This window comes from Cygnus atratus, chromosome 9, assembly GCF_013377495.2.
Source record: "Cygnus atratus isolate AKBS03 ecotype Queensland, Australia chromosome 9, CAtr_DNAZoo_HiC_assembly, whole genome shotgun sequence".
NCBI lineage: Eukaryota > Metazoa > Chordata > Aves > Anseriformes > Anatidae > Cygnus > Cygnus atratus.
In genome coordinates, this window is record NC_066370.1 from 8114413 (window position 1) to 8129602 (window position 15190).

Sequence of the window (15190 nt, forward strand, 5' to 3'; positions counted from 1 at the left end):
AAACATGCCAGAAAATAATTTGCCAATAATTACAAAGGTAGACCAGCAGAGAGTTGGAAAGAAGTACCAGCTTCCAGTGAGTTTCCCCATTTGTGCCTTTGAACATCAACCCCAAAAGATTTTCAAATAAGGGTTCTTTTGTACCAAGCACAACACTATATTGGAGAAGTAAATGTTAAAAAAACATGTGTAAAATGATTAAAAAAATCAACAACTAAAAAGTCTAAATATATCTTGCACAAACCACTGAATCGTGAGTCGCCTCCCTCTTCATTTGCCAAAAATGCCACCTGAATGATTTCAAAAGTCTTACAGTTTGAAAGGAAGTTGCCATGGTTATTTTAACTGTTTGTAAAATCAAATATTTTGGACTAAGATTTTAGCTTATCAATACCCAGCTTTGACACTATTTCCATAAATCAGCCCTGCTCCCAGGAGCTCTAGGATGATGGGAACGAGTTTTAAAGTAAGTTTCTTGTTTCTCAATGGACCAGGTTTCCAGCTGTCATAATCCCTTTGAAGCAACCTAAACTTTATCAGCATTTAATCCAGACTTGTGCAATCTCTGCTTAGAAAGCATCTTCTGTGTTTCCCACACACCATCAGCAGCTGAGATGAAGACAGGGATATCCACCAGCCGCATGAGCCTTGCTCCACAAGGAGTAAATTTATTGCAGTGGCTCATGCAGATACCGTGTGGATGTACCACAATGTATTGCACTGCCTTACGGTTTGGAGAAGTTATGCAACCAAGTCCTAAGAGCAAGTGTTGCAACATGGAAGAGCTGTCAAAACACACCAGTGCTTAGACTTAACAAATCTGACAACCCAGATTTAAAAAGTGCTTTAACAGTCAAGATAAAGTTCTAAACACACTAAAAATTGATTTGCTAGCAACGTATGTTTCGGAAGCCAGGCAAAGTAACTTTCCCATGAGTATAAATGTCCTCATCTGTGCCCTGGTTTAAATGCTTCACCAAGTTTTTCTCAAACAAGAGAGGATGGTAAGCTCCCATGGTACAGGCACGGTCGTGAAACTTCTGGTAGTAGTGGCAAATGTCAGTCTGCCGTTTGGAAGGGAGAAATTCATACACGTCCACTTCGTCACAGAGCGTCATCATGATCAGAATGCCTGTGGAGGGAAAGAAACAAACGTCCCCATTTCAAACCAGAGAACTCACAAACCACTTTGGTGAGACTGATGGCCAGGCATGAAGGATCCCACTCCAATGGGAAGGGTTTCCTTTCTCGGGAGTTCAGATGAGAGGGAGAAAAATCTAGCCAGATGGAGCTGTTTTCTGCCCCATCCGATGGACCTGGTTAGAGCAGACTGCTTAGGATGACAGTCATGCCACAAGGACATTTTTTTTTTTTTTTTTTTTTTTTTTTTTTAAGAGTGCTGCCATTTACCAAGATATTCACGGAACCGTGGGTGTCCGCCAGCTGTGTGCTCTGCTCAGCTTATCCAAACAGCCCATCTCAAACCTGCTTGGGTAAGCACACAGAATTCCTTCACCTTCTCCCATCTGCCTCTTTTTAACGCAGAGAATACAGAAGTGACCCTGCTTGGAGATGGCTCTTGGTGTAAATGCACAGGCAAGGAACAGGCTCACACAGCTTCCTCGGAACAGAGCAGTGCTGCCCTCCTGTGTCTTCTGACAGGCACATGAATGACTTGAGCCCATTGATGCCAGTGCTAGGCACAGACATGATCTGGCTGAAATAGGCCATATTTATCCGAGGCCAGCTGTATGAAGTTCAGCAAGGCTAAGAGCCAGGTCCTGCATTTGGGGTGTGACAACCCCATGTAATGCTACAGGCTGGGGGAAGAGTGGCTGGAAAGCTGTTGGTCAGAAAGGAACCTGGGGGTATTGGTGGATAGTTGGCTGAACGTCAGCTGTCGTATGAGGAAAGACTAAGCAGGCTGGTAGTGTTTAGCCTAGAGAAGAGGACATTGAGAGGGGATCTTATCAACCTCTACAAATACCTGAGGGGACAATGGACTTGGTCAGAGGTTGGACTAGGTGATCTTGGAGGTCCCTTCCAACGTAGATGATTCTGTGACAATGTAAAGAGGGTGGGGCCAAACTCTTCTCACTGGTGACCAATGATAGGATAAGGGGTAATGGATATAAATTGAACCATTGGAGGTTTCATCACCGTATGAGGAAGAACTTCTTTCCGGTTCAGGTGACAGAGCACTGGAACAGGCTGCCCAGAGAGGTTGTAGAGTCTCCTTCTTTGGAGATATTCAAACCCTGCCTGGATGCCATCCTGTGTAACATGCTCTGGGTGACCCTGCTTGAGCAGGGGGGTTGGACTAGGTGATCTCTGGAGGTCCCTTCCAACCTCAGCCATCCTGTGACTGGCTGCTTTTCTGAGCTGAAGAAGTGCAAAAAATAGCACGAGTACACTAGGGAAATAGAAGCAATGTGTACTATCACATGAAAGCCATGCAGTAGCTGAGACTTGAGACATTGGGAGCAATGATGAGAGGAAGAAGGAGTTTACAAGACATTAGGAGAACCCATCTGTGAAAGCACTTGTTAAAGAAGTTACATTTTAGGAAGATTTTTATCCACCTTTCCAAATGACAATTTTCATTTACACTGACCCTTCCAAGAAACCTGGAGCTGCAAACTGGAGCATGTCTGTGCTCCCCTGTGCCCGGTGAGGTTACTTGTTTTACCAAGCAGACAACTTGGCCAAAGCTAAGCCACAGAGGAATTTGCTGTCTGAAGTGGGACAGCACCTAATGTTAAAAAGATTTTGCCCCTGAAGCCACTGACTGTATTCTTACGCAACTGTCTTGCACATATCCCGATAATGATGTAATAGGTACAGGACAAGGGCAAGGTTGTGGAAGAAAAACAGGCTTTAGCTGGCAGAAATAAAAGTGACCCATGTTTACATGGATTTAAAGGACGCCTGCTCCTCAGCAAAGACAGGAGCAGAGTCAAGAGTGGCTGAAGTGCAGCAGATTGACGTCCACGGGGGGAACAAGACCATATTTCTGTGCTGTGACTTCCGCATAGCTGTGGGATCCTGAGAAGTTCGCTCCTTTTTATTCACATGGTTGTGAGATTTGCTCTCCAATAAGAAGGAAAAGCTTTGCAACAGCAGAAAGTAAAGTGAGTCTCTTTAATGGAAAGCTGGATTTAGCATGCTAACAAACAAGACCTTAGCATGCTGAATAAGGAGGAAGGATCACTGAACTTTTCAGGGCAACAATTCAGCCTGACCATCCCCAGCACCCCATTAAGCTTTTAGCTATATATTTTTTTTTTCCACAAATAAAATAGGTAACCACTTAGACTTCATCTATATAAATACATTAACTTGTCTGACAAGATCTGAGCCTGCAGGAGCCACAGCCTTCCTCTCAGCCTGCTGTGAAGTTGCACTGCTTTGACTTTAGGAGCCAGAAATCTTAGAGAATGTCTCAACGTTGCAATCTGCTCTCCTGTTTCCACATGGAACTAGACCATGCTTAGAACTGCTGTTCCAGAAGTGTGCTGCAAACTGCTTATTTTAACACAACCAAGCTGATACTTTCAAGACAGGATGCTTTAGTTCTGGCATAAAACAATCAGGCCTTTGAGCCTGATAAGTCTTTGAACAATGTAAATCCAGAACTGTCTTTGAAAAGGACATGCTGAAGAGTTTCTGCAAACTGAACATGAAGTTTAGAAGACAGTTATCTCACCAAGTGTTCCAGAAGATGGGGGGTTAGGCTGAATATGCTCCAGAGAATTCTCCTGAATAATATCCCAGAGTTGCCACTGCATTTTTGGATTCAGGATATAGAAAGGCTGCTCTGGATGTCTAATACGATACAACTTGTAGGCTTCAAAAAACTTGTAGTCTGGTTTTCTGTACCACTGGAAAACAAAAGCAAGAAGTCAGATTTATTACTAGCACACTCTTTCACATAACGGACAGAAAACCCCAATAGCTGATGAGGTTGGGAAGTCTGCCTTAAGCAACACAGACCCCCACCCCCCTCCACACTGGAGTACAAAGCATCCCATGCCGCAGGCAAGTGTCCTCAGCACAGCCATCTCAAACAGTACAAGCTGATTTGCATCTTGATACTTCCACTTTCAATAGAAATATTTAGGAATACTCTGTTTTCTTAAAGTCATTTTGATAGATTTTTTTACACTAAAAATACCCCATCCTGCTTTCACTGACTCATAACCAGGCTGTACATACACCCTTACATCTCCTCGAGAGGTGGGACTAGGCAAAAGAATAAACATTGGTGAGAAAATAAGAAATCCAGTCCAGAGCAAAGAGTTGCAAAAAACTCTCAGCTACGGACAGGGCTTAAAACAAAAGTAAAAAATGGATTATTCACTCCTACCTGCTTCACCTGGAGCCTCCAAAGCTCATCGCTTATCAAATAGCCCCCTTTTGTGCTCAAAAAGCAAAGCGAATGCTAAAGGGATTGCAACACCCACAACTGAAAATCTAGCTGACACAGAGAGGTGACATTTGCTAAGATCTTCAGAGGGTTTTCTAATCCAATCATACTGCATCAAGTATCTCTTATGTCTGACTGGTGCCTCTAAATACCCAAGCATCTCTCATCAACAAACTTCACAGCAACCAACAGAGAGAGATCATCCCTCCACAGGGGGGTTGCAACAGCTGCAGCCACTGGTGGTCTCCTGCTGGTGGCATCAGCCCATGAGAAAGTCAACGTAGTGACCTGTTACACCCAGCCTGAAGCTCTGCACAGGGACTAGGAACAGGCAAATGCTCCCCTCGGAACAGAGCTGCATGAGATACTCTCGTAGGTATGGATACAGCCATGACAATGAAGGGGGGAACAAGAACGGCCTTAAAATGAGTGGTTGCCCACATTAGGAGGAAGTGAGTTAACAGTTGCACTTCAAAGCATTTGCATCTGATTTTATTTAGAGAAAACTCAGCCTTACCTCATGAATTTCTGCATGATACGGTGCTGGATCCCAGATAATTAAGATTCCAGTGTTATATAGCGCATCCCTCAGGAACTGCTGCTGCTCAACGGTGACAAGCTTGAATGACAACAACAAACACACCACAGTGACACACAGACCGCTGCCAGCATCAGCAGGTGGCTAAGCAGTAAGGCCTCCTTGAGCAGAGCCACAGCCACCCCACCACCAGTTACTGGGCGTGCCCCACGGGACGAAGGTGAGAACAACTCCCTTGACAACTCAGACGCGACCAGCATAGCTCTCGACAGCCAGCGCTAACACAGGTTTGCAGCAAAAAGCAAGTGGTGTCCGAGGACAGGAGCTGACCTTCTGCCCTCCCTACACGCAAGCTTAACACACATCCGCAGATCTTTGCGAGCTATGTCCCAGAGAAGCTATTTCATAAAAATCAGCTCCTATTTGTCCCCATGTTCTCCAAGGATCTGATTAAGGTCTATTCAATTTATCCTTAAGCATCCAGGCTGCCTCCAGCAGCAACCCGTTTTCCTGACCATCCCCATTAACCAGCACACACGGACACTGTGGCCAGCCCATCCGTTACTCAAAAAGCAAAAAGGGCTTCCTTTCATCTGGTCTCAGCTCCAGTGGATTAGGCTTTGCCCTCGACCACGTGTGCTGCACGGCCTCATTTCCTTGCAGCAGCGGCAGGATCTGGGTCACTGGCTAGCAGCACGCCTCCATATCGGAGCGCAGGGCTCCGAGCGCTCTGGCAACACCAGAGGTTGGCAGGGAGAGCGCGGCGGCAGGCACTAGCTGTCCTTCCTCCTTTCACCCGGCAAGGGCGGGATGCAGCCCCACACAGGGCAGAAACACGGCGAGGAACCTGGGCGGTTCATTTTCATTTCAGCATTTCTATCAAAAGGCTGGAAATCTTCCAGGAACTTTTCCAGGGGGAAGAAAAAAAATACAACAACTAATGTGAAACATGTGGAAGGAGGGCTCAAGAAAGACTGAGCATCAGAGGAAGCAAAGGTGGGCCAAGCATAACCATACAAGCTTGCAGAAGCACACCCATCTCCGAAGAGCTGCCCAGAGGCACAAAAGCAAAGGTGTAACAAGTCAGGCGGGCAGCATCTCCACTGCCACAGGGCTTTTGCCATTTCCTTCCCTACACCACGGAGCTGGTTCTTGGCAGTGTTAGTTCCTGTCGGTCATTTAAATAGTTCACTGGAGGAATCTGGCTCCCTAGATACCTATCTGTTCTGCTTAACAGAGGGACTGATTCTTTCCAAGTACTTAAATGTCATTTAAATTGCTACATGACTTGTCCTGCTCAGCCTTTTGATCCTAGTTACTTGACCAATCTACTGATTTCCTAGCTAGATTTGTTATTTAGCCAGCTTGTTGTTTAGCAAGTAACTTGTTAATACAGCACCTGTCTTCCTGGTACAATCGACCATAACAAAACGAATTCCTTCCCTCCAGCTATCGCAGTCACTGCCCCACAATCTAAACATGCTCCCTCTTTTCCACCACCACCTTACTTCATCCCACTGATGTGCTATCTCCTTCCTTCTCCTCCCTGCAGACTCATTAATGCCAATAACAGCAAATGCAGCCAAAGCAGTGCTCTCCCTTGCAATGAGAAGCCAGCCAAGGAGAACTGTAAACAAGGGCTGGGAGGAGCGAGGTACTCTGCTCCTTGGCCAGCTCTGCAGAAAGGAATTGTGTCCTACATAACGACATTGGCATTCCCCCCAAAGAGTCCTCAGCCCTTATTTTTGTAAGATGCAAGTCCTTTCCCAGCACAAATTGATGCTTTGCATAAGACTGCAGGAAAACATGCCATTAAAGGAAGCAGTACTGATGAAACAGTGAAGGTCTGAGAAAATAAGCAAGGTAATATTAAAGGACTTCTTTATTTAGAACAACCATGAAGCTTGTGGACCTACAAGCCTATCCCCAGATCTGAAGATCCCAAATTTCTCCCCCCCCCACTGACATCAATCCGTTAATCTTCCCCTTTTTAACAGATGTACAAGATACCCCACCTTGCTTTTAAAACCACCCAGCCCCAGATATGTCCTAGAGACTAGTGAGCAAACTACCAAATGGGTACTGTTCCCCAATCGGTTTGGTTTTGCTTATTGCAGAAAATATATTAAAACAATTATTAAACAACCTCTGCAAGCTGGAAGTGAAACGGAACCAGGTGATCCCCAAAACAAGGCGGTTAATATGAAGAAAAACAGTTCCCAGTCCACTTATCCCTGAAGATTACAGGGGCTGCGACTAGGGCTGCCCCCAGCTCAGTTTGGCTTAGAAACTCCTGAAGGGAGATGCCTCCCATGGAGGAACTTGCATCTTTTGCCCTGGGCAGCAGCTAGACCAACAGTGCACTTCGAGGTAACCTCAGCCTCTGGAAATTGCAACAGTTTTGCTCGCCCTGTAATTGAAGTTTTCTAAGCTGGTATCTCCATTTAGAGGGAATGGTGGCAGGTGAAAAACGCCAACCATGGCTGCAGGCACATCTCCGTGGAGTGTAAACGATGCAGCTACACCTATATATTACGCTTCTACAGTCAGGCTGCCGCCCTCCTCCCTGTGCAGCTAGGCCTGGGATCACCCAGGTCATGCACATGTTTTCACTGATTAACGACTTCTTATCATAAGGGTGAGGGTGGCAATGGGCACATTCTCCAGAGAGAGTATTCTTAAGCGGTAACGCTATCTGATATTGTAAAATACACCCAAAAGGAAACGATAAAACACTGAGAGGTCAAACAGGGCTGAGGAAGGATGTCAACAGCCAGATGTGTCTGCTACAAAAAGACTGCAAGGACGTGCCCCACGTCTGCGAGCTGTTTTAGCACAGGGGAACCGAGAGGCGGCAAGCAGCAGAACAGAGCACAGCCACCCGGCCAGACGGTGACCCGAGAGCTGAGAGGTGGCAACAGCATTTGCGCAAGAAGCAGGAATATATTTGAAGACACCTAAAATGAACCAGGGAAACCGGCTGGAAGTTAGCCAGCCATTGGCTCCGCATCCACCCTTTGAAAAGGATGGCCAGGCTCCTGCTGTGGCACATCATGCAGGAGCAGGTGAGGAAACAGCAGGCCTACAGAGCTCAGCGCTGGTACGAGAGCAGGAAGGTGTCTCTTTGGTCCTGGAGCACCAATGCCAAGCGCCAGCCCCTCATCTCTGCCCCACTCAGCCCCTCATGTCCCCATCACCTCTGTTCCCCCTCCTGGGTCAGGCAGTGCCCCCACCGCACTGCTATGCTGTACCAGGTCTCTGGGCACAATTTTGTATTATTTCTCTCAGCAGCACACTGTGATTTCCTCTTCTCTTTGCACATCTACTCTTGAAAATTCTCCCCAAAAGAAGTGGACAAACATTAGGTGCAGCAGTTATATGGAAGCACAGTGCAAACGCTCCTAAGGGCACCCAGAACAACAACGGTCTCTGCTATGGGTCTCGCTCTGCTCCTCAACAGGGGGCTTACATACCCTGCTGCTGCATCACTAAACATGTCTCTTAAACACTGGGCATCTGCTTCAAAGTCTACTGAAGTCCAAAGAAAGATTAGCACAGAGACAGCCTCATATTGAAGAAGAGTTCTCAAAGTATCACAGAGAATTGCACTCCATCAGGGATGCCCTGCATTACAAGGCACCTTCTGTTGTGCTCTACCATGAAGTCCTGGGACCCCGGCTCACACCAGGCTGTGTGCAGCTACAGCTTTAAAGGTACGTCCTTTGCCACGTATCTTCAGCCATTTAACAACATCACTAATGCATTATCTGCATTATCTCTGGGCAGAAAAGTATTGGTTTTTTTTTGTTGTTTTTTTTTTTTAAACCATACAGACTTGCTTTGTTCTTCACACCCATCTCTGGGGCAGGCACAACTGTGGCTTCATGCACATTGGTCTTTTCTTAGCTACAGTGACACTTGTGCCTCACATTCCCAATTCTCAACAGCAAGCGTGCAGCTGGGCTTTGTGCACACAGGAAGAGCCAAGCTGAAAATCAAATTACCTTGGCCTTACAGTAGGATGCAAGCAGGCATTTGCTAGCGCCTGGTAATTTAACTGCAGTAACCTCAGAAGGTATTTCAGCAATGAGGAGAGGACTTGCAAGCATCCCCTGTTAGAAGGAAAGCCGCTCCCTGCCATGCAGCTCCCAAGCAGAGAAGCACACCGCTGTGGCATACTCGGTCCATCTGGGCACATTCATCAGACTCACCTGGGAGTTAACGAGACGAATTGTTGTCTTTTGCCCCACGTCTTCTTGAAATCCTTTGACAGGAGCCCCATTAAACCGCAAGACGGCATCATGGCTGTCTGAAGGGAAAACAGAGGAAAACCAGTGAGCTGGCAGCTGCTCTGGCAGTTACAGAGGAGATGCGCAGTGGGTTGTTCACCCACACTTCTAATGCAATCTGGCTAGTTGCCGGAGAGTTTCCCTGGAACTACTGCAAGTAACAGCCCAGATGCTGTGGAAGAAGTTGCTAGCCTAGCTCCATGATCAATACACTTTTAGAAATCCACTTTTTCAAAGTACAATTCACTCGTAGGTTCAGAGAGCAGCCGCAGTATTTGCACTGCACAGGAGAGCGTAGTGTGTCTCTCCATTCCCCTCTTCTTCCTTCCAAACACATTACGGGGACACAGACCGATGCACAATTAATTTACCATGTGGCTGGCTGCAAAATAAAGAATTAGGAAATAACTGTGAGCCACTGTCCTCTCTCACAGCCTGGAGGTTTACCCGCCTGAAAAACGTGTCTAATGATCACAGAGGCAAATGAAGATGGCTTCAGTTGGCCAGTGTACCTCCCACGTTGCAGAAATAAAACCACCATTGTGTATTTAACAGGCCTGGCTTCCTAAATGCTTTAGGATTCACTGCATTCTCCTCTGCTGGCATCACCCCCTTGGGCAGCACAGCGCCCTGGCTGCAGGCACACAACCACTGCAACCTGGCAATTCGTAACCTTCGCCCGCACCAAGAAGCCGGTGAGGCGAGAGCTGCCTGTCTACCAGGATCTCCTGTTCCGATCCACCAGACCTCCCTACACCATCTGGCTGCTCTTTTGCTGTCCTAATGTGATTGCACAGAACAAGTGTATCCTGGTCACTGAAGGAATGATACTTGATCAGCTCCTTCAAGCATCTAAGAAAACGCTTCATTTTAAGTATGTCAGATTTAGTTTCTTTTCAGCACCTTCCTTCAACCAAACCATGCCTTTTCCTACACTGACACGTGTCAGGGAAAAACTACGCACACACTCCTGCATCCTTCAATATTCACACTGCCCAGCTGAAGGAGCTGCGGTGAGAGCAGGCTCCAAGCACCCAAACCTGTGCAGAACCATTAGCAGAGATGATTGCCTAAGCGGAAGGGTTCAGGTCTGTGACTGAAGCAGGAAGCACGCTAGCCGGGGGCACCAGCAGGGGTAATGGCACATTACACAGTGAGCTCTCCAGAATTCATCCCCGCTGACTTGGAAGAGCCTGGTGCTGCAGTTTGTGGGCAGAGGAGGAGACTGACTGCGGGCACAATGACATTGCTTTCCACATCTGATGCGCTCGCAGCAGTGCGGCCGAGGTACAACACGCCGCTACAAACGTCCTCGGCTCTCGAGGGGTCTCGTTAGGGAGAAAGGAGCCGTTCTATTGACATGCAGGAGCCTAACACGGACACCATTGGAAACAAGCCAGCTGGGTCAGAGGAGAGTGTTAAACAAGAGATCAGGTCACCTCTGTAGAAACGTTCAGGGACTGAACTTGAGGAGGCACCTAAACAAGCCCAGGGAGGTGCTCAAAGAAAAAGCCACGTCTGACTTCCCAGGCATTGACCTGCCTGGCCTCAAATGTTCATTAGGAGGTGGAAACAATTCCATCAACCACCTGTCAACCATGATTTGTATCAGGAGGCAATGCTACCTTGGTTAACACTGACAATGCCTTTTTCATTGCTTCCTTCAGCACATTTTAACACACTTCAGACCATTCAGCCCCATCCTAGCAGCTTGGGACTACAATTCTGAAGGCTTTCCCTAGGTTGTTCATGAATAATGCATCAAAGTGCTATCCGTCTCCTTGTTTCAAAGGATGAAGGCTACTTCCTGCTTAGTACAGGCCAAGGGGACCCGATCCAGCTGATAGCCTATGAACACACTTATGCTTGCAAACAATTTCCACAGGAGAGACAACCACAGGCTTTAAAACTCCTGCAGTCAGTTTAGCAGAGTGTGAATCTTAACTGAGCCTCAAACAACAAGCAGTGAAGAAAGCTGAGTGAACTCCAGGCACAGGTGAATTTTCTGTCAAGCACAAAACCCAGAGTTGAAGGCTGGAGAGCTGGTTTCCCTGCATGCTACTTTCTTTAAGCTTTAGTATCAAAACGCACCTCTTTATAATCCACGCTATAAGACTGATGCTTCAGCATTTATGAATTATTGCATTAACTTCAGATAAACATGGCCTCCTACCTCCTAACGTATCAAGAAGACAGCACAGCATAGACCATCATTTGCCAGGCCACCCAAACTCAGCCACTGCCTTGTGAGTCAGTGAGGCAGTGTCACTTCTCAAAAGCCATGAGCAACAATTAGAGTCACTGAGGTTGGAAGGGACCTCTGAAGACTGCCTATCTCCAGTCTCTCTGCCCAACACTTGGCCAACTGGAGCAGATTGATCAGGGCTGTGTCTTTATCTCCCCCTTTAGTGTTGTTTCTTTTTCTCTCTCTCTCTTTTTTTTTTTTTTTTTTTTTACTTCCTTCTCTGTAGATGTCTTTCTGAATAAAAAAGCTCCTGACTGTTGAGTGTACAATGAGCACACTGGCATTACTCAACACATCCCACACTCCCTCAAGAAACAAACACTTGAGGTGCCAAGACTTCCTGGTATCCATATTAGTTCTACCCTCTGGTGATGTCAACATGATCATGAAAATTAAAAGGTCTAGCCAGAACGGAACTGCCTGCACATAAGTCATGTCCTCTCAACAAAACCCAGCCCCTTGCACTCCCTTGGGGCTTATCCATTTGGGGAAACATTTCTACTTACTGCTTTCCTTCTGAAGAGCAGTATTATACCATAATCAAATCTTCACAAGATTCCAGAGTTGAGACTGCATCTGTTTTTTATTAAAATCGTTTCTATTTCTACCACTGAGAGATGGCTGCTGTCATCAGTAGTTGCTCATGACAGCAGATATGGCCAAGGCTTGTCCCAGGTCTAATGCTCACAGGGACTGTCAGCTAGAGTGTTGTAATGAAGCCTATACTGTGCAGTGTAAACACTCGAGAGGAGAAGCATATCTCATCATCATTCCCATCTTCTCCTATGTTGTAATGTTCACTCACTATAGCCTAATTGTAAGGAAAATATTTCAATTTATTTTAAATACCCCTGTGACTACAGCAGAGTAAGAATGTGCCACTAGGTCCCGTCTGTTCAATGCAAGTTATAAAACAGTATTGATGACTTTATCCTTGTAGAAAAATACCAACCTATCTCTGGTCCCAAATGAGATGATTTCAGAGACCCCGCTGAGGATACAACAGCACAGCGACCCAGGCGGCCCACTGTTTCGTTGAGGCTTTTCTCCGGCAGGTATCGCAGCCATTCGGATGTATTAAATGGACCATCTGATCCATGTATCATGGACACATTCACCCTGTCCCGTAGCTGGCACAGCAGCTGCTCTGGGCTGAGTTTAGCAGTGTTCCTCTTCCCACTGTAGGTCACATTGTACTTGTTCATGGACAGGTAGTTTTTTTCTGACCTTCTGCAGCCTGGGTATAAGATTTCGTGATGAGCTGTCCTTATCCCATACCTTCACATAGTCTGATGCTTTCTTGGACTTTTCCACTGTTCCAGAGATGCTGCCTTTTACTTTATTTTCATTACTCAGCAAAGTTTTAGGCATCTGACCCATTCCACCAGCTGCTTCATGGACAAGGTCCTGTGATTTAAGTAGGTTCCACTTTTCTGAAGTCCTGTGAATCTGTGAATCATCATTCTCAGTCTTGAAAGGAACATAGTAGCTTCCTCTTGTCTCTTTCCAAAGGCAAACTGTCAGAGCTATCAGAATCACCACAAGAACACACATAATTTTTTTCAACACATTGATGTGAACCATAGTGTACGTTGCATCCAAATGGGACAACTAACACAGAGCAGGAAGCTGGTCCTGGGAGAGAGGAACACATCTCAGTCAAGGGGGCGTGCACATGCATGTCTATGTATAAAGTTATAAGCAGAAGTGTGCAGGCAATAGGAGGGGAGAGAGAGAACAGAGGGGCAATTTTAACATTTCAGTCTCTGTAAAGATCTCATTTCAAAGTCCACCACCTCAAAAATCAAATGAACAGACTTGCATTGGCTTCCCTTCCCATCCCAGCCAGTCAATATCCAAATCCCACCAGTGGCATTTCCAAAACTGAGCTTCCACTTGACCACAGGCCTGAACACTAACAAAACACATAATGAGGCACGTTACTGTGGAAAAAAACTGAGAGTTCACGAACACCAGCAGTTTCACCAGTCCAACACTGACACATCTGGTGACTACGTAGGAAACTTCTGCAAATCTGCAGTGGGCTGAGTGTACTCTCAGTGTGAGACCTCACTAAACAGCTGCAGGGAGCCAATTAATCCACAGCATGTTTGGGTTCATAAATGTCCTTTGATAGATGTTATTCTATGTATGTCAGCCCTACAGAAAGTAAAGCCAGACCCTGTTGTACACCACTGCCTGTCCTCTTATGCACTACCTCATATAAGCAGCCACCTCCAGCTCTCATCACATCTAATAAAAAGGGGGCATGTCAGTGGCAGGAGCATTTAGCCGAGGTAGCACAAAAGGCCAGTGTAGGAAACGTGCTGAGACACAAATACCTCAAAAGTGACACACGCCCAACATTTGTTTTTCTGGCATGGAAAAACACTGGCAACAGAAAACATTTCAGATGGCCTTCAGGTGTTTCTGTCTTCATGCCTCTCCTACAAAGCCACGTTCTCCAGTGAAACCGTTTCACACAAACTACCTCCCAGCACGCCTCAGGAGGCAAATACATGCATGCAGACCATGCCTCAAGTCAAGGCACTAGTGACAACTCCCTCCTTGGGCAAGTTGCTGAAAGCAAGCCATGCTAAGCTATGATTTATTAGAAGCCACCAACTACCAAATACTACCTGTTGGACAAAACAGTAGGTCTTCAACTCAAGTCATTTTTGGCTGTTGGCAGATTTTCGGCCAGGAGTTAAAGCAGGATATACCAAAACACAACGGTTGTGTGACACACGGAAGAGTTCAAGAAACACCTGAAAGAAAAAAAAAAAAAGAACTCTTAAGGAAGAACCTCATGGCTCTGGAGATCAACACACATTTCCTCAGATAAGCACAGCAGTCCCATAAAAACCGTTACCCAGGCGTGGAATGGTCAGCAGAGAAAATATTACTAACACACTGGCTTTTTTAAAAGCTTAAACACCCACTCAGAATGAGTGGTTCAAACTTTGCTCAACAGTCATCTTCCCTATTAGTCGGAAATCTAGCCTCAGCCAAAGTGTGAGCCTGCTCATAGGCTCCGGACTCTCTGCTCCCACCAGACTGACAGCCTTCTCGACGGATGCTGCTTCCAGCTGTGGATACGCAATGAACGTTGCATAGGGACAAATAAATAAAAAAAAAAGCTAACTTTTCCTGGGAAAATATCTTGCTGCCTGCTCTTCAGTGATTCATGCACTTCTCCTCAAAAGCAATGGCATAGAAGACTCCCTGCTTTTTCAAAGCAAGTAAGAGCAAGTAGTGTGAAAAATTAATTTACTACATAATACTTTATCCACAGGTCCTCACAAAACACTGTCCAGAAGAATGTATTTTAGACTTCACAGCTTCATTCCACCACGGAAACACAGCACGAGAAGTGCACATTTGACACAGTGTGATGCATTTCAAGAAGTAGCTTGCTTCTGCAGGAACACTGAGTCAGTAGAATACCCTGTAAGCTAAATTACAAATGCTCCAGTTCATAGGATTAGGTCCTAAATTATTCACGTATCCCAGTGCTGACTACTTTTAAGTCTATTAATCATCCTGACTTGTCACAGTGCAGCCCACAATTAAAAGGCATTCTTCTACCCCCACTTCATAAACCAGGAAACAAATAAAACAAACAGGTAAATAAATCAAGAAGCACAAGTAATTCTAGTTTTCATTGAAATAATTTCCCCTGCCTTGACAGA

The 15190-nt window shown here is 46.0% G+C and overlaps 1 protein-coding gene across 1 annotated transcript in view; it reads right to left on the reverse strand.

The window, feature by feature from the left end:
• Positions 1–645: 645 nt before the first annotated feature.
• ST6GAL1 (ST6 beta-galactoside alpha-2,6-sialyltransferase 1) overlaps positions 646–15190 on the reverse strand; it is a 30739-nt gene continuing 16194 nt past the window's right edge. The window contains 7 exon segments of the mRNA XM_035544936.2: positions 646–1132; positions 3707–3881; positions 4944–5045; positions 9176–9273; positions 12451–12721; positions 12723–13133; positions 14138–14266. Coding sequence (XP_035400829.1) covers positions 891–1132; positions 3707–3881; positions 4944–5045; positions 9176–9273; positions 12451–12721; positions 12723–13082 — 1248 coding nt within the window. The 5' untranslated portion in view covers positions 13083–13133; positions 14138–14266 and the 3' untranslated portion in view covers positions 646–890.